General features: G+C 31.0%; 3 protein-coding genes across 3 annotated transcripts; 2 read left to right on the top strand and 1 right to left on the bottom strand.

The window, feature by feature from the left end:
- The first annotated feature begins 284 nt into the window (after positions 1 to 284).
- LOC105786399 (carbonic anhydrase Nec1) lies at positions 285 to 2,749 on the top strand. Its single transcript, XM_012612804.2, has 7 exons — positions 285 to 455; positions 551 to 768; positions 1,235 to 1,344; positions 1,593 to 1,707; positions 1,799 to 1,963; positions 2,326 to 2,379; positions 2,459 to 2,749. Exons 1-7 carry the CDS (start codon positions 323 to 325, stop codon positions 2,531 to 2,533), a joined length of 870 nt encoding a protein of 289 aa, XP_012468258.1. The 5' UTR covers positions 285 to 322; the 3' UTR covers positions 2,534 to 2,749.
- Positions 2,750 to 5,713: 2,964 nt separating this feature from the next.
- LOC105786398 (aquaporin TIP1-1) lies at positions 5,714 to 7,241 on the bottom strand. Its single transcript, XM_012612803.2, has 2 exons — positions 6,779 to 7,241; positions 5,714 to 6,291 (listed from the first exon to the last, which is right to left on the bottom strand). The coding sequence occupies exons 1-2, from the start codon at positions 7,160 to 7,162 to the stop codon at positions 5,926 to 5,928; spliced, it is 750 nt and encodes a 249-aa protein (XP_012468257.1). The 5' UTR covers positions 7,163 to 7,241; the 3' UTR covers positions 5,714 to 5,925.
- Positions 7,242 to 18,100: 10,859 nt separating this feature from the next.
- LOC105786396 (zinc finger protein ZAT5) lies at positions 18,101 to 19,385 on the top strand. Its single transcript, XM_012612801.2, has one exon. It carries the CDS (start codon positions 18,370 to 18,372, stop codon positions 19,258 to 19,260), a length of 891 nt encoding a protein of 296 aa, XP_012468255.1. The 5' UTR covers positions 18,101 to 18,369; the 3' UTR covers positions 19,261 to 19,385.
- Positions 19,386 to 19,785: the final 400 nt, after the last annotated feature.

Genomic DNA, 19,785 nt, shown 5'->3' with positions numbered 1-19,785 from the left:
AAAATTTTAAATTAATAAAGATAAAATTACACTTTGGCCCCTCTAAAAATAATAAAAATTTAATTTAATACTTTAAAAATTATAAAAATATAGATATTAAAATAATAAAATTACATTTCTATCTTTGGCCATGGTAACAACCATGTATATGTTTTTGGCAAATGTTTTTCCTATGTTCATTAAGGTCCACTCAAATCAACAACAATAATTGGTTACCATGAAACTCCTAGGAAAATTCACCTGTTACTTTCCCAAGAAAACTATAAATATCCTTCATAATCATTCCCCACAAACCATCTCCCCCAACATTTTCAGAGAATCAATGGGTTTTGTAGCCTCAAAAAGATCAAGCATGAAAGGCCAAAAACAACCCGCTTTCATTCCACTTTTTCTCATATTTTCAGTTTTGTTTCTCTGCTTCTCTGCTTCTGTTGCCAGCAACGACGAAGAAGTAGGTAATGTCAAAAACATACTACATTTATCTTCTTCTTCTTTTCTTTTTCTGGATTGCATACATTGTGTATATATATGAGAATGAAATGAATTGCAGAGGATGAGAGGGAATTCGATTACAATGAGAAAAGTGAGAAAGGGCCACATCATTGGGGAGATCTTAAGAAAGAATGGGCTGCTTGCAAAACTGGTGCTATGCAGTCCCCAATCGATTTAACAAATGATAAAGTGAAAATAATAGCGAAATCTGTAAATCTAGAGAAGAATTACAAGCCTGCAGAATCAATTATCAAAAACAGGGGCCATGATATTTCGGTAACAAATTCATCAATCCAACACACACACACACACACACACAATAAACTATATATGTCATTGTTTCCATGTTTCTAGAAATGGTCAAATTCTGGTTTTAGTCCCTACTATATTCGTTTTAAGGATTTAGTCTCTATATTTCCTATGTAATTTATAATGTGAAATTAGGTAAAAATATCTATTAAGAGTTAGATTGCATTTTGCTTCCTTTACTCCAAAAAAAATGAGACCTATGTATCTTAGATCAAAGCGCAAACTGGTTTTCTATGTTAAACATTTCATCCACTCTTATTCTTAAAAACTAGTCTAGTTGAATGTGCCATGTTTAGCAGTAAAAATGAATGATTAGTTTGCTTTTTGAATTAATTTGTCAAATTTTAGGGACCTCCATTGATACTTTTACCTGTGATTTTTAATATAACTCTGTGAAATATATTTTTTTCAATTTTGTTCTTTGAATATGTAGCTTCAATGGCCGGATCATAAAGCGGGTTCAATTACAATCGATGGAATCGAATATGTTCTCCTACAAGTTCATTGGCACTCACCTTCTGAACATACCATTAATGGCAAAAGGTCACTTCCCCTAATTGGCAACTTTCCCATGCTTTGTTTATGAATTTTTTTTCCATATTAATCTTTAAATTTGATAAAAAAAAAGTTCAATTTTGATCCTTGTGATGATGTAACATTCAAAGATTGTGCTATATCATCACTTAAATAGTTTTAGAAAAAATATTTTTTTATGTGATAATGTGGCACAATTTTCATATAACTCACAAAGTTCATATGGTTCATATATATATATGTGTGTGTATAACTAGGTATGCCTTGGAGGCACATATGGTGCATAAAGCCGCGGACCCTAATGTGAAGAGCGGATTAGCTGTTTCTGCACTACTTTACGAACATGGTTCACCTAATGATTTCCTATCCCAGGTGAAAAAAAAAAATCCATGATGATTATAGAGAATTAGTAGATCATGGAAATATGATTTTATCCTTAATTTGATTATGAAAAATTTTGCAGCTCATAAGCAACATTACAGATATGACTGATGAGGTCCAAGAAAGATCAATGGGGGTGACTGACCCAAACCTTATAGAAATTGATGGCGTGGAGTATTATAGATACATTGGTTCTTTGACTGTCCCTCCTTGCACTGAAGGTGTCATTTGGATTATTAACAAGAAGGTAAAAGCATTGTTTCGAGAGTTAGATTGGATTAGTTGATCAAATCAATTGGATCGAGAATCTGTTGATGTATTGATTTGAAATAAGATAAAATATCAGCTGATTTGTGAACAATACAATCGACTAAATTGATGGTTAAATTAGACAAACCAATCAAATCAATCAGACTGAAAATCGATAGTCTAATTGATTCGACCATTAGATAAAAGTACTATGAATATAGAAGCAAATTGGACCCCTAGGGTTTAGCCTATGAGTTAAGGGTGTACACTCTTAAGAATCATGTTTTAGAGCCTTTTTTTTTGTCATGTTTGGTTTTCTTTTTTAATTTATTGTCTGAAAATGCGATCCTATAATACCAGATAGCAACTGTTTCGAAGGAACAAGTACATGCAATCCGAGAGGCTGTTCATGATGTAAGTATGCATGAATTTAACTTAAACCATGATGAACATGATCTGAAATTCTAACTTTTATTTTTATTTTTATTTTCAGTATGCAGAACAAAATGCAAGACCAGTGCAGACACACAATGAACGAGAGATGGAACTTCATAGTCCCCACAGCTGAAAATCTAAAACGCTGTATTTACTACACCATTTTACGTATCGTATATGCTATATAAGTGTTGGTATATTTGAGTATTAAATTCTAATTAAATAATGTTTTATAATATTTATTTCTACCCATAATCTCCGCATCGAAGGAAAATATGTAATTCAAACCTGCTCGAATTCACGTCTTCATTTTTACAATAACAATGTTACCAATTGAGTTAAGTTTCAATTAGCTTATTTATGTTTCTTTTCTTTTCACCTTACTATACAAGTTTTAGCAATGGCAAAGCCTCCTTTACCCGTGATTTTTATCCTCTTTTGGAGGAGTTTTTCGTGTAAAATTTGTATGCTTGATCTTTTTAACTTTTATTATTCGTTGTTTATACGAGTTGATCCCCAACATACATAAATATACAAGTAGATTGATTTTTTTATCTTCCATATCTATTTTATGGTCCATAAAAACTCATTTATTTCAAGTTCATAATTACCTCTTCAAATAATATTATAACTCAACTTCTACCTTTCCACTACAATTTCATCCCATCTTCCCAAAGCTAAATTCATTATCACTCCCTCACAAATCCAAGTCATCGGGTCATCACTCCATGTGAAAATAGAGTAAGAGTCACCCTCAAATAAAGTTGTCTTTTTCTCCCATTATCTTTCCCCATTATATATATAAATACATACCTTTTTTGGTACCATTATTGTGTACATATTGTTAAATATTTAAAACTTGGGGAAGAATGGCCTATCCTTCATTGAAAGTGTCCCAACAACATTGTGTGATAAAAGACATTTATTTTGTAACAGCCACACCATACTATATGAGAGTTTTTTATGTACACTAGGCTCCATAATCCACCTTGATCATCCTTTTCAAGGACAATGGCCCTTCCCAATTTAAGGTCACCTTTATACCATATCCCACCCTTTTGCTTCAAGTAATTAAAAAAAGGAATCGAAAGGGGTACTATACCAAGGTGTCAAATGTCCCCTAAAGGCTACTTTAAAGCTTTTAGGGTTAGGAGATAAAGATTGTTTACTTTATTAGGCACTAAAAATAGGACCCAATGCTTTTGTTGAATTTGATTCAAACTTAGTAATCCACTATGAAATTGTATTGGTAGGTGTCAAAGAGTATAATTGTGTATATTCTTGTGTTATAATCGTTTTTAAAGTTAGTATAGTGGTAAAGCATTTTGCACCTCTAAAGAAAGAACATAGGTTGTTGAAAGGAGGCAGCAGCAGTAAATCTTAAATATAAACTGTAAAATTAAAATATGGGTTTCGTGCTAGGAAAGATGCAAAGCATAAAGGTTAAATTATTTTGTGAATCTCCGTATTATAAGATTATGAATAAATTAAATTCACCATTACAAAAATGAACAATTTAATGGTTATGTATTTAATTTTAAAGTAAATAGATTAAATCATAAATGGTAAGGAAATTAAACATAATGACTTGTCATGACATAGAAAAAGTTAATAAGTTAATCTTTCATACTTTTTAATGGTTAATTTTACAGTAATTTAAAAATCTTGTTGAGGAGGTTATATCTTTTAAGAGAAATCTTTGAAGTGTTATCTGCTGGACGGTTTACTAAACCCCCAATAATGAAAGGTATTGTCTTTATGTCAAGATTTTGTCTCCTGCATTTGCCTCGAGCCTTGTAGTAGGGTCACAAAGGGAAAGCACCTTAGTTTATAAGATATAGAGATACGACTTGCAAAGCTCACGGGGGAGGTGTTAGTATAGTACATAACATTAATTAAAAAAACCACCTACATATTGGGGGTAAAGATAGGGAGATACAATCTACAAGGCTCATCGGAGATCTGTCAATATAGTGCTCATCATTAATTATGTAATCACGTATGTATGGGATATCTTTATATCTCCACCAATCAAGGTACTCTCCCTCTTTAAACCCTACCAGGCTCTCTGTAGAGGCAGGAGACGAATCCCCCACCACGGGAATAGTACCTACCGTTGTTGAAGTTTCAACCTACTATTCAACAAATGACACTTCGAATACTTCTCTTGAAAAAGTAGATCCCTAATACACTTTATAACTTTTTTTTTGATACAATTTCTACCACTATCTATCATTCCTCAAACTTAAATTAAAACGCGGTCGAATTCATATTTTTAATTATTGCACCAACAGCAATACAAACTAATCTTTCAATCTATAGTAATAAAAATCCAAATAATTTAACAGTGTGATAGTAAAAGTTGAATTAGTGATTATAGCTCTCTCAACTTTTCGGGTTTGAAAACAAGTAGTCCCGAAAAAGTGGCATGAAAATGGCAGCAATGTGACAAACAAAATTGGGTCCTCTCCTCTGGTAACAAAGTAAATTCAGTAAAATGGGGCATTGGTCCAGATTTTTCTGAAGCTTTCACGTGCCTTGTTGCATTTGCCCTCTCATTATTGAGACCCAAAGAATCTCTATGTCCTCAATGTTCACCATTATGTGGGACACACTTAGCATCAATCCACAATTGTATTTATAAGGTAAATTATAAATTTAAATTATATTTTGGTTATTAAATTTTAATTTATTATATTTTAATCATTAATATTATCAATTTGTAACATTTTAATTACGGTATCGTTATCTGATGTTAATGGCGTAACGGAAGTTTAACGTGACACAAATTGTACCATTAAATACTAACGTGTCATTCGCGTCATCACCACATAATTTAAATACATTTTTTTTTTAAAACAAACTTCTTTCCGTTTTTATTTCATTCCCTTTTTCTTATTTTGCCTTTTTTTCTTTTTCCTATTCTTTCCATTCTTCTTATGGTTCTCTTGTCTCTTCCAACTCACCCTCTCGAAACACACTTCCTCTCTCAAGCTTCAAACCAAACAGGAGCGGAACAAAACAATGACAGTTTCGTCACAGGGACAGTCACAAGTCCGACTTGAAATTGCAACAAAATTCCCCACTATTCAATACTAGCAAGCCTCTCCAACAACAATGTCACCTTCACCACTACTCCCAATCTCCTTTTTCATATATATAAAATTAAATTGGAATAGTGTTAATTACAGTTTAAAAATATCATTCATTATGAGTTAATATTTTTAATATTTTTATGGTTTTGTAAATGTAATTAAATTAAAATGAAAATATATATCTTAAAAAACAAAAAAATAGAAACGACCAACACAAATTAAAACATTTACGGCCAAGGTTTTTTTTTTTTTTCATAAATAAATATTATCACTCAAATACCAGTTTTTTTTCCAAATTGAAAATACCATCAGCCATGCACGATGATCATTGATAGAAGATTATAATAATAAAAGTAAACAAGATCAACGGCCAGAAATTAAACACAAAAGAAAGCTCAACAAAAATTAAATACACCGGAAATTTTATTGACTAATGATTAGGGAGTTGTTCATGGGTCTGGTTAATGAAGAGGAACTCATAGACGAGACCAGCGAGCCCACCACCAATAAGTGGTCCAGCCCAGTAGACCCAGTGGTTTTCCCAGGACCAGCTAACCAAGGCTGGTCCAAATGAAACGGCTGGGTTCATTGAGGCTCCGTCGAATGCCCCACCGGCTAAAATATTGGCTCCCACGATTAAACCGATCGCCAACGGTGCGATCACTCCCAAGTTGCCTCTTTTAGGATCGACGGCTGTGGCGTAAACGGTGTAGACCAGTCCGAAAGTCATCACGATCTCGAAAACGAACGCGTTTAATGCTCCCACGCCGGATGATAGTCCGAAAGCTGGTACTCCCTGCGAATCACCATAACAAAACGCAAATGAATTAATAAATACGAACTGGTATTTTGCGAAAGATAATGACTGAATCAGTAAAAGAAACTGATTGAAATCAGATTTTAATTTGAAATCTGATTAAGTCTTTTTGTTGATTTAGTTGTCAAAATATCATCTCAAATTTATTTTATTTTTTTTGAAATTAGTGTATTTATTATCGATAACAATGATCATTCTGGAGGTGCTTATCGAAGAGATAAACTAGCATAAAATATATTCTATTTTCACGAGCGAAGATTGAACTAATAAATATTTCTGAAAATGTCAGATCTAACGAGAAGTCCTGATCGAAACAATACTTTAGTTTGTGTATTCTGAAATTTAAGGACTAAATTAGAATTTAACTCATAGTTTGAGAGCATATGATGAAATTAACCCTAAACTAAATTAAATAGTAACGAAATGGCGTAGGATTTGGAGGGAAAGGTAGTTATGATAAACTTACCAGGCCACTAGTGGCGAACTTAAGTAACAGGCAAGCGACGGTTGAGCCAAGGAGTTGAGCAATCCAATAAAGGATACCACGTAAAAGAGTAATGTTCCCGCCAACGAAAGCACCGAATGTAACGGCGGGATTGACATGGCCACCGGAGATGTTAGCGCCGACGGAGACAGCGACGAAAAGCGCAAATCCGTGAGCTAGAGAGGCAGCAACGAGACCAGCCGGAGTTGTTGCACCGCCGTCGGTCAGCTTATTAAAAGCCATGCCTGAACCAGATCCAGCAAAAACGAAGATTAACGTTGATATGAACTCAGCTAAAGCTGCTTTAAGAGCATCTGGATGAGTAGCTTCTTCAGGCCGGCCAACGGCTATGTTTCTGATCGGCATGATTACCGTCTGATCAAAATCAAGCGGTCGGGGTGGGAGAGTGAAGATGCAAGAGTATTTCTGGTTTTCCACTTCTCACTTTAAGGCCTTACTTATATTTGGAAGGAGTGGTCCTTGGTCACCGGGAATATCCCGTTACCGGTTAAAATAACTGTGGCTAGTGAAGGTGCTAGATGTTCGGTAAATCAATTTTTTTTTAAATATTTTATAAAATCCACGTGTGTATTTACAGTATTATATAGAATATAATATTTTAAATAATAAAAATTAGTTTTAAAAAAATTTTAAATAAATGAATACATCATATTAAAAAATTACATTTTAACCTCACAAAAAAATTACAATTTAATTCCGACCCTAAATGGTATTGTCATTTTCTTGAATTAGTATCGAGTTAACTTGTGACACTAACTTAATCAACGACATTATCAATATATATACAAACAATGCGGGTGAAATAATTTGTGTAATAATATTAGTATCGATTGACTAATAATATCAATTCAATAAATGGTTTAAATAATAATATAGATATTTTTATATATTATTTTTAAGCTATTTTAATTAATTTAAATATAAAAAATAATATATTAAATAATTACATTTAAGTGATAATTAAACCCAAATTAAATTAAATACTGAAATTGGAATATTTTTATTTTGGAAGGTATTGGTGGGTGACAGGCTGTGAAATAATTATTTTTTGGAATTTTCGGGAAATACGTTTTACCTGAGGTAACGGTCATCCCCATATGACAGCGAGGGGGGAGAGTTTCAGGTAAATGATTACCTGCCACGTGTCAAACATGGGTACACTCGAAATTATTCCTTTTTTAGCATTTTAAAAAATTTGAATTTTGAAAATTAGAAGGGCATGATTGTGACACGTGGAATGAGGACCCAGTGATTGTGTGATCTTAACGGCTGAGCAATGTTGGGTTTGCGAAAACATTCTCTTCATAAAATGTTGAAGCTTTTTTTTTTTTTTTTATCTTTTAGGCAATAAATGAACATAAATAGAAATTAATTGTTTGTTTGAAAATTATTAGTTTTGAGTTTTATTTTATTTTATTTTTCAATTTGGTATTTGAGTTTTGTTTCAACGTTCAATTTAGTATTTATATCAAATTGTATCATGTGGTCTAATGAATATTTGACATGTGTGCTCGATAAAAATATATAGGTACTTAATTAGGATAAAAAATTTCAATGACTAAATTGAACATTAAAACCAAACTCGTGTACTTAATTGAGAGAAAAAATTAAAGTATCAAATTGGAAAAACTTAGATACCAAAATGAATATTGAAGTCAAACTCAGGTATCAAATTAAACATTGATGTCAAACTCAAATATCGAATAGTATATTAACCCAAAATTAGCTTCAATTTTTCTAGTTTGGATAGGAATCTATTTGGTTGGATGATAGACTTATGTGACCAAACAAACTGTATTTTTTTTAATACACAGAAGCATATTTTTACTCATAACTCCTCTCTTTCCTTAAATCAGGAAAAAAAAACGTACTTAAGTACACTCAAACTTACACCCTTTTGATTGTTGCGGTTCCAGTGATGCCTACTAAACTAAGGTTCAATCGACCAAAAAAATTGTGTTTAATATTGTAACAAACTCGAGTTATTAAAGTTCAAATTTTATTTTCAACGAAGACTTGATTGAAATCAAAAGATGGAGATTTTGAAAATTTCGATATAACCATCATATGTAAATATAATGTGGCTTTTAGCCCGTATGTGTTTTCTACTAATTTGATTCTAATTATAATTATTTAAATATATATTATTTATGATTGCATCTATACTTCTTCTAGCAAATTCTTTTAAAAAATTAATATTTTTATAGTCATGATAACAATGTTTAAAATATTTTAAACATAAAACAGTTTAATTTCAATACCAACTTATCTTTTCTTTTTTTTTTTTCAATGGAGAAATAAACGTTTAATATATCATTCGGTATTTGTTATTTTTTAATGTGATACTTGTATTATTTGAAGTCTTCGATATATATATTTGACAAAAGTTATATATTTTGGTATCTTTTAGCGTTTAATATGGATTTTAGAAGTAATTTTATGAAAGTTAATTATCGATATTATTAGGTTTAAATTCTTCATGATTTTGTTTAATAGAACAAATTTAGTTTTAATTGTGATTTTGTTTAATTTTGCGTTTAATTTGTCAAATACAGTACGATGGATGTGATTAAATTCAATTTTTAGCCTTTTAGGGTTGATTTGATCAAAGCTAGAGGTGCTCATGGGCCGGGCGGCCCGGCCCGATGGCTCACCCGAAATATGAGAGGGTTCGGGTAAAAATATAGACTTGAAATAAAGGTTTGGGCAAAAAACGAGGCCTATTTAGAAAACAGGCTCGAATATATAATAAATATATTTTAAATTTTTAAAATATTTTTAAAATATTTTTAAAATACTTTTTTTTATTTTTTTTATTTTTAAAATAAATTGTTGGTGTTTATTAAAAAATAAACCGGGTCGGGCTGGGCTCGGGCTTAGGAATTTTTTCTCGGGCCAGGCCCGGACAAACTTTTAGGCCCATATTTTGGCCGGGCCCGGTCCTAGGACGCAGGCTGAAATTTTTTTCTGGCCTGGCCTGGCCCATGAGCACCTCTAATCAAAGCTAATTGGTAATATTATTAGCAAACTATGAATCTTCAAATCAACTTTAAAACTTAAATTAAAAAGTTAACGCTAGTACCTTTAAGTACCAAGATATATAACTTTTGTCAAATATAAGTTTTATATTAAAAAATACATATACCAGTTACTTTCTTTTTTTAGTAGTTACTATTATAATTTTATAAATAATATTTAAAAATAATTATTTGGTACATTAACGATAGAATTTTTTAAAATTTCACTAGTAAAGTTAAGACCTCATTATATATATGTCCTTAATTAATATTTAAAAATAAAATATATGATAAATTTTAACTCAAAAAATTCACCATAAATATGCCAAATAATAATCTTATAAAATATAAAATAAAAACACAATAAAAGAATTATCAAATATATTTATCATAAATTCATTTTTTTAGCCATGAAAATCCAAGAAATAAATTAGGCCTCGGTAGGGTAGCATTAATTGAAATGTAAGTGTAATTGTCGATTTCAGTTTGGATTGTATCAGTTTTTAGTTCATTTGTGTTGTAATAATTTAGATTCTACTTGGTGGTTATTCGAACAGTTTATTTGTAATAGTTTGATACTTGTGATTACCTGTTACACTTCAAAAAAATAATTATAAATTTTAATGAACACTTTTTTAACGTATCGTAGAATTTCGCCCGAAAGGTAACTTCAAATAAATCAATCAGAAATTTTGATGACCACTTTTTTAACAACACAATACAAACATTTATTTCTTTATTATTTCAGGGTGAGTTTGAATGGACGGTGTGTTTACCTACAGTTAGTAAAAAACCAGCAGTGACGATGAGATTAGACATTGTAACGATACTGTAGCAGCGTAAGACAAAAGGTAAGTAAAATGCACCGCACCGCTCATCCAAACCCACCTTTAATTAATAGCATTTAAGTGTGAGACACTTAAAAAAGTGACAACCTCCAAACTTACTTAACCAAATTGTATACTATAAGTTCTAGAGGGTGTCCAATCTTGATATTTAATAACAACCGTCCAAGAAAAAAATAGGCACTATACTTTAAATAATACATAATAATTTGCGGCTGAGATTGAAAAACACATCTACATAATAATTTAGTCAAACAACTCGGCTTTGTAAGTGATTGTTAGCCAATCACCATGCAATTGAAGCTTCAAGAGATGATGTTTTATGATTAGATGTTTTTCAGAATCTACCGTTCAAGGATTAAAGAGTAAATTGGTTATTTTATTAAAAATTACTTGTATATTTACTGTTAAGTGATTATGTATTACTCTAGTTGCTTGAATTAGTCCATCCATATTAAAAGTTTCATCCTTTTTTTGCTTAAATTAACCCATCTATGGTAACATGAGGTACATGTGAAATGTTAAGCGTTTATGTCTAGTTGCTCCGTTAGTCACCTTAACACTTAATAGTAAAAACAAATGGACTTTCTAATAGAATGATCGGTTTGCTTTTTGATCTAACGTAGAAAGATTAATTTGTCTATTTTTTTAGTAGAAAGGGTAAAATGCAATCTAACTCTTAATATAGGACCTTCATGATATTTTTACTGACAAAGGTATTTTTTTTCCAAACTCACATTAATTATAGTTTTTGTAATTGTCATATAGCACATTAATTCGAAGTGATCTAGTCTGATTGATTATAATGCTTAGTTAGTCTAAATAGGTAGCAGCGTTAATTAAAACATTGACATGGATTTTTCTTAAAAACCACTACTTCCATCATACAATGATTCATTTGAACACTATGTGTTAGAAAGAGTGTTTTTAAAAGTGTTTTTGGGATCTGAACTTGACAATTTTTCTCACATTGGAATGTGAACTCTTTTTTATCTAAGTTAAACTTTGAATTTGACAATTGTTTCCACACTGGGGCTTGAACTTTTTTCATTCAAGTTAGGCCCTGAACTTGGCAATTATTCTCATATCGAGGCTTGAAATTTTTTTTATCAAAGTTAGTCCTTGAAAACCTTAAAGTTTAAGCCCCAATGTGAGAATATTTGCCAAGTTCAGGCCCAAATATAGGAACAATTGCCAAGTTCAAAGACTAACTTGGACAAAAAAAAGTTCAAGCGTCAGTGTGGGAATAATTGTTCAGTTCAGGCCCTAATACGGAAACAATTGACAAGTTTAGAGCCTAACTTGAACTAAAAAAAATTTAAATCCCAATATGAGAATAGTTACAAGTTTAGACCTCAAATAATGATTTAACCCAAAAAGAAAATGTTGTGAATGACCAAATGAGACAAAGGACAAATAAGACAAGTGAAAATTAAGCAAACCAAACCCATACAGGAGTATTAAGTAGGACTAAAATATACTTGTTCATGGATCGGGCTATTCGTCCAGGTCCAAAAGCCCGCTCAAAATTTGAGAGGGTTTGGGAAAAAATAAGTCCATTTAAAATATGAGTCGGGCCCGGTCTTGAACATTTAGGGCTCGAGCTCAGCCCAACTCGATTTTAAGTTTATAATATTTTATATGATGTTTTTTTTATATTTTATGTACTCTATAACACTTTAAAAAAACCTATACTAACTCTAATGTAAACATTAAAATAATGTTAAGATGAATATATAAAAAAAATTTAATAAATAAAAAATAAAATTATTAATATTAATATTAATATAAAATTTTAAAAAATATTTAAAATATAATATGGACGGTTCTAAAATGGGCTTAAGTTAATATTTTACAAATATGAGTGGGTTTACACAAAATTTTAAGCTCATATTTCGGGCCGAACCGAACTTAAACAAACATAAAATAAATTAATATCATACTTAAACTCGACCCAACCCGACCCATGAATACTAAACTCAAATATTGCATTGAGTTGACTCCCAACCCAACTCAACAATATCTGTTGTAATGAAGTAATTATATATATATATATAACAAATAATCTTCCCCTCTCTCTATGTATTGCTCCTAAATTAAATTCCCATTAGTGCTCCATGAAACTTCCCTTAATGAAGGAGATTTCTTATTAGCCTTGCACCACCATCTCATCAATAATTCACTTCAATTAATATCAGATCAATCATGTTGTTTCATCAATAAATTAAGGGTTTTATATATACCATAGGCTGTTACACTCTTTTAAAGCATTCTCCTATTTATTACAATATAAATATTAAAAAATAACCCAGAGTTGTATCTATTGATCGGATGTTCATCTTTTTCATGAATAATATGGGTTTGAGTCATGGTTGTATTATTTAAAAAAAGTCAAATTATGCTATTATCCCATGTACTATATGTAAAATGGGTATTTAGTCCTTATATTTTAATTGATTAGTTTTAGTCCCTGTATTTTCAAATCGATCAATTTTATCTTTTGTACTTTTCAAAATTTAAAATTTTAGTCATGACTCGAATGATAGCAATTATATATGTTTGGTTAAATTCTGCTATTAGTCTTGGTATTGTGCGTAAAGTTGTAGGTTGAGTTCACGTTATCCAATTAGATCATTCTTAGTCCCTATATTTTTCGAATTTTGAAATTTTAATTTTGACACAAATGACAACCGTTAAATCCGTAGCTGGCTTTTTTGAGAGTAATATATGGAAATAACAAACTAACATGGCATTATACATATGATAATATGTTTGTTACATTAGATTTTAGAAATAGCAAAACTTAATGAATTTAATAGCTACCATTTAATTAAGACTACAATTTCAAAATTCAAAATTACAATGACTAAAAATAACAAAATTAAAATAAAAGGACTAAATCCCCAACTTACATGTAATACAATGACTAATAGAAAATAATAATAATTAAAAATATTTAACTTGTTTATATTTAAAAAATTAATAAATATCAAATGAAAATAACATGTATATATTTATAAAAAGTTAAAACAATACCATTAGGTTTATGTAAATTTAGATTAATTATTTATAAATATGAAAAATTTAAGGAGAATTTAAAGACTCGTATTTTGAATCTAAATGGACCTAAATAATTATATATATTATTAATACTAAATATTAGCATGATCCAACCAAGGGCAAAGCGTAGTGGAGACATGACCCGTACTAAAATGGTAAAATTTTAATTTAGATATTTTATAATTTATAAAATTTTAAATTAATAATGGTAAAATTACACATTGCTCTCCAAATGATAAAAATTTGATTAAACCCTTTAAAAATTATGAAGATATAGGCTATTAAAATGATGAAATTATATTTTACTATCGTAAAAATATAGAATTTAATGCCTTCCCAAAAGAAATTTCAGACTCCTCCTCTAAATCCAACTCATTAACACTTAACCCTACCAAAGAAGTTGATATTCAACTTTGTTATATATATATATATATATATTAGATGAGGCCCTTAAATGTTTTCTTAGTCTTACACATGAGGTGTAATCATACTACTAAAACTATATAAATATATTGACTAATCAATAAATATGGTGTAGTATTTCATACATCACCAGCTAGGAAGACTTGTTATCCATTTTCTCAAAACTTAAACATATATTAAACAAATTGCATTATTTTAACCCTAATTCTCTATTTTTTTTTTTATATTTCAAACCCAAATTCATATTGCAAGTTAAAGGAAGTGGAGAAGTAGTAGTAGTAGAAGAAAACAGCATATCAAAGCAAAGCAAAGCACAAAATTAAAGAAAAAGAAATTCCATTATTTTTTAAGCACTTCACCAAACATTTCCCACAATAATAAATAATAAAATTAAGAATGTATATTTTTTGAACAATCTCATGATGGGTTTTGATCATATTTGCTCTTTTTGATACAATGTTTAGAATTACCCATAGTTCCTCCCCAACCCATAAATAGGAGGATAATGCACTTCAGTGCACTCGAACTCACATCTTCCTGGATTGACAACAATATTCATGCCAGTTGAGTTAAGACTCAACCGGCAAGTTAAAAATGTATTTGATTGTGTATGTTTGATCAGAGTTGTTGGAAATCGGACCAAATTGATTGATTAAACTGGGAACCGACTAATACATCAATCTAAAGAAAGATGTCGAATTGATTGACCAATAAATCGATACGGGCTGGTTGAGCTAAACTAAAAAACTAATTGAACCAACAATTAAATTGAGTTTTTCTACTTTTATGATTTTTTAAATTTATTTAATCAAACCGAAACAATCGAACCAATCACTTATCTGACCACCAATCCAATTACAAAAACATTATTTTGATGCTTTACTTTAGGCCAGTGACTACTGGTGATGCTGGCGTTTGCCCTTACGTGCCTCTTTCAATCCCTTCTCAATTCCCTGATTCCAAAAATATTAATTTTCCTTACGCCAAGGATCTCTCCCATTACTTCCAAATCTATTCATTTCACATTACACTTACTCATAATGGTATAATATTTGTGTTTAAAATCTTACATATTTATATAAATTTTGATAAATTAATAATCTTTTTTAAATAGATTATGGCATAGGTGAAAAAATCATTTAATAAATTTTTTAAAAATATTAGCATAAAAATTATGTATCATGATGTCTTGGGTTCAAATCCCGTTATATATATATATGTATGTATAATCTCTTTCCTACTCATAAATAGGAGGATAATGGGGCAGCTTCAGCGCACTCGAACTCACGTCTTCCTGTATTGCCAATAATACTCATACTAATTGAGTTAAGATTCAATCGACTTTAGTATTAAAAAAATGAATAATGTCTAATGCATGGGTTTTTATTTTTATTTTTTTAAAAATTCATGATTTTGTTTACATTGCTAAGGTCAACTAGTCCATTTTGAACAATTGGGACATGCCATTTCACACTATATATACTCTACATAGATTGGTATATGTGTTAGTTTAATGCAATTTTAAAATTGTATTAATTATCAATAAATTAAAAAAAATCAATCGGTTCACATATACCAACTCTTAAGTGCTAATGATTGAGTGAAGGGATTATGAAATTCATAAAATATTATTGGATCATATTGATGGCGTGATTAAGGGTTTATAGTCTTCAAACAATCACAATTTGGGGTGGGTCAACTTCACATGAACTTGCTTCATTATGTGGCTTAACTCAACATCATTAGTCCAAAACCCCTATTTAATTAATAATTCTCTTTGCTATTTAATTAATCATTGAGCTATTTTTTTAAAAACCTTCATTACAGGTTTTGTTTTTTTTGACATAATGCTTAGAATTACCCATAGTCCTTCTCCAACCTAAATGGAGAATAATGTACTTCAACGCACTTGAACTCACGTCCTCCTATACTAACAACAATGTCCGTACCAATCAGACTAAAACTCAATCGACATTAAACTATGCTTTTAAATCAACATTAATATTAAGAGAGCCTTAGTGTAGGGAGGTTTACCTACTAATTTATAGTTGACATTCTTTTTACCATATATGAAGCATGGGAATGAGTGCGAAATTTTAGATTTTGATTGTTTTCCTCCCTTCCCAATTTTAATCCAATTTAGCAATAAAAAAAATCATTAAAATAACCTTTCTAACGAGAAATGATTAAAACATGCAATGAGTTAAACTTAGACCGGGTTGAAGTCAAAATGATTTGATCCTAAAATATCAAAAATTAGAATCATTCGTTATAATTCAATTTAAAAGACTCGAAGGATTTGAACTCAAAACAATCATACTTGAAATTCGCTTAATTCAAAATGAGATAAAAAATTTATAATTCAAATTAATGAGCTAGATTAATCCAATCCAAAATAATTCCAATACCGATAAAGCCTTGGCAATTGACATTGTTGGCAAAGGCTGAGGCCTTGGGTCCTGAGTTTCATCATGTGCAATTGTGTTTGTGTGGGTAGAGGTGACAGAATGGGCCCAAGCTCGAGAACCCGACTCAAAAATCCTGATCTCGAACCCATTTCAAACTTGACTTGACCAAAAAATCGAACTTGAGCTCAAAAAGATCCGAACTTGAAAAAAGCAGGAAACTAACTTGAACCCAAATTTAGTAATAAAAAAATCAAACATCATTACATATTTTTATAAAATCTTTAATTATTAATTTTATTCAAATATTTTTCCTTAATAAATACATTATTTATTTTATATATAATGAATGGTTTTTTTTTTGAGAAAATGAGATTACCACTATTACACAAACACCAAAAACTCTATGATATTAGTACATAATTTTGATGTTCTTTTTCATTGTATTTAGCTTCTAATTTTGGAATGTAAATTTATATTTGATAATTTAATTGCTAATTTAGATATTTAGATCTAAGAAATATTTATATATTAGAGAAATTATAAAATTAAAAGCCATATTAGAGTTTAAACTTGTGTTATTTAATGGAAAAAAATAGAGATTTTCTAAAGAATTAGGGTTTAAACTTTTGCCGGTCCGAACAAATAACTTTTTTTATAGTTAACAAAATTTTAATTTTAAATTTTTATACTTAAAACATATCATTTATGTCATGAAATATGAATACATGAAAGTATCAAGTATTTGGGAATTTTTATACTTAAAACATATAATTACATTGAATGTAGAATAAACCCGAACTTGAGATTGAACTCAAAATAACTCGAATTCGAAAAGCCCAAACTTAAAAAAGCCTGAACACGAAAAAACCTAAACCTAAAAAGACTCAAACTCAAAAAACCAAACACCGAAATAACCCGACCTAAACTCACTCGAACCTGCCCGACTGCCACCTCTATGTGTGGGTCTCTAGTTCCACACCTGGTGCGTATGCCATGTATGAGTTTTGTCTAGTTCTTGTCAGTTTTCTGTTCGTTATGTTTTATATTGATCTGCTTCTACCTTGCATATGCTCAAAAATATATTTATACTTGTATTCAAGGGCGTAGACAAGGAATTGCAAGCGGTGGCCTTTCCTCCAAAAATAGTAAAATTGTATTGTAGCTCTTTTAAAATTTTAAAAATTAAAAATTAATATAATGATAAATTTGTAACGACCTCTCAAAAAATTATGATTCAATTCTGATCCCCTAAAGCAATTTTTTTTAAACAATCTCATTGTAAGTTCTGATCATATTTGTTCTTTTTGACACAGTGCCTAAAACTACTCAGCCTTTCCCCAATCCATAAATAGGAAGATAATGTGCTTCAATGTACTCAAATTCACGTTCTCCTATGTTAACAACAATACTCATGCCAATTAAATTAAATTTTTTTGGCTTTATGGCTGCTTGTATTATATTTGTAAATGTAACGTGTATATATCAGTGAAATAAAAGTGTGGAGAGGCGCAAATTATGTGGTTCCAGGCTTGCAATCCAATCCTCTCCCACTCTAATGCAAGGAATCGTCGCTAAAAAGTAATGGGTTTGCTTCAAAGCCAACCGAATCTCACTCCTTTCTTACCCTTCTCTTACTCACATATTAAAAACATTGTATCTTCTCCCCATTTTTAGTTATTTATTCATTTTAATGTTATATACATACACCTATATATATATGGTCAATGGCTTCCATGGTTGGAAACTCATAACTGTCACCAAAACCCAATACCAGCCTCAGTGTTTCACAAACCCTTTTCATGGATATGATGATGATGATGATGGAGGGTCAAGACGATGATGTTGTTTGTTGCAAAGATGATGATCATCAGTTGCAGATAATCAAAGGTAAACGTACCAAACGTCCAAGAGCACCGCCGTCGTCTCCTCCTCTCACTTCGGTGGTGGCTTCAACCACCACCACCACCACTTCTAGTGGAGGTGGTGGCGGAGCTGTTGGTGTTTCTCCGACAATTACATCATCTTTTGATTTAGCAGAAAGCAGTACAGAAGAAGAAGAACGAGAACAAGATATGGCGAATTGTTTACTTGTTTTATCTCAAGGTCAAACAAGGAAAGTGAAACCACCATCACCGCCACCATCGGAACCGTCCACGGAGGCGGCGGTGGAGACGGATGTTCATCAGTGCAAGACATGTAACCGGTGTTTCCCTTCATTCCAAGCACTCGGTGGGCATCGAGCGAGCCACAAAAAATTCAAGGTAGTTAACGATCAAGATATTAATAACAATCGCAACAAAGAAGATCATCGTCATTATGATCAATTCAACGAAAAGGCTACGACACTTTCGCTTCATATTACAAGTAAAAAATCGAGGGTTCATGAATGTTCGATATGTGGTGCCGAGTTCTCGTCCGGACAAGCTCTCGGAGGTCATATGCGAAGGCATAGGACATTAACTAATGCTCCAACCATGACGACACCGGCAACGGCAACAACAACGTTAGACACCGTCGTCCGGACAAGCGAACAGCGGAAGAAACCAAGGACTGTTCTGCAATTGGATCTTAACCTTCCAGCCCCAGAAGATGATCTTCACAAGGAACCTAATAATAAAGTACTATCATTTGCTTCCGAGGGAAAACTACTGGGTTTTTCAGCATCTTCTTTAGTTGATTGTCATTATTAAATTCAATGTGCAACATTAATTATTTTTTCCACTAAATTTGTTCATAATTCTTTTAAATTGAACTTTGTTCTATGTTAATGAAGAAACCATTTGTATTTTCCTGGTGTCGTTTGATCCATATGAAATTTCTTTTTCTTTTTTTTTTTGGGGTTAGGTTCTAGGGGCCAGCTTTTATTCCTTGATGAATTGGAGAAGCATGTGATAACTAATGTAATAGGAAGAAAGAGACAGATAATAACAATAATAATAATAATAATAATAATAGAAGAGTAATTAGCAGATAAGTCAAGAAGAAAGAATGGTGTATTAATTGTATAATTAAGGTGTTTTTTTTGGAGAAATTATTTTATGGACCCTCCAATCAAATTATTCATGGTTCTTTTCTAATTATTTAATGATATTTTAATAATTTTTTTCATGTCATTGACACATAATTTTGATAATTTATTTTACCCTAAGCCTCGAACCCCAAACCATAAACCCCTAACCTCTAATCTTGAACCTTGAACCTCAAACCCTGGACTT

This window comes from Gossypium raimondii, chromosome 1, assembly GCF_025698545.1.
Source record: "Gossypium raimondii isolate GPD5lz chromosome 1, ASM2569854v1, whole genome shotgun sequence".
Taxonomy (NCBI): Eukaryota; Viridiplantae; Streptophyta; class Magnoliopsida; order Malvales; family Malvaceae; genus Gossypium; species Gossypium raimondii.
The sequence above is the reverse complement of the archived record's forward strand: the minus strand, read 5'-3'. Positions and strand labels throughout refer to the sequence as shown.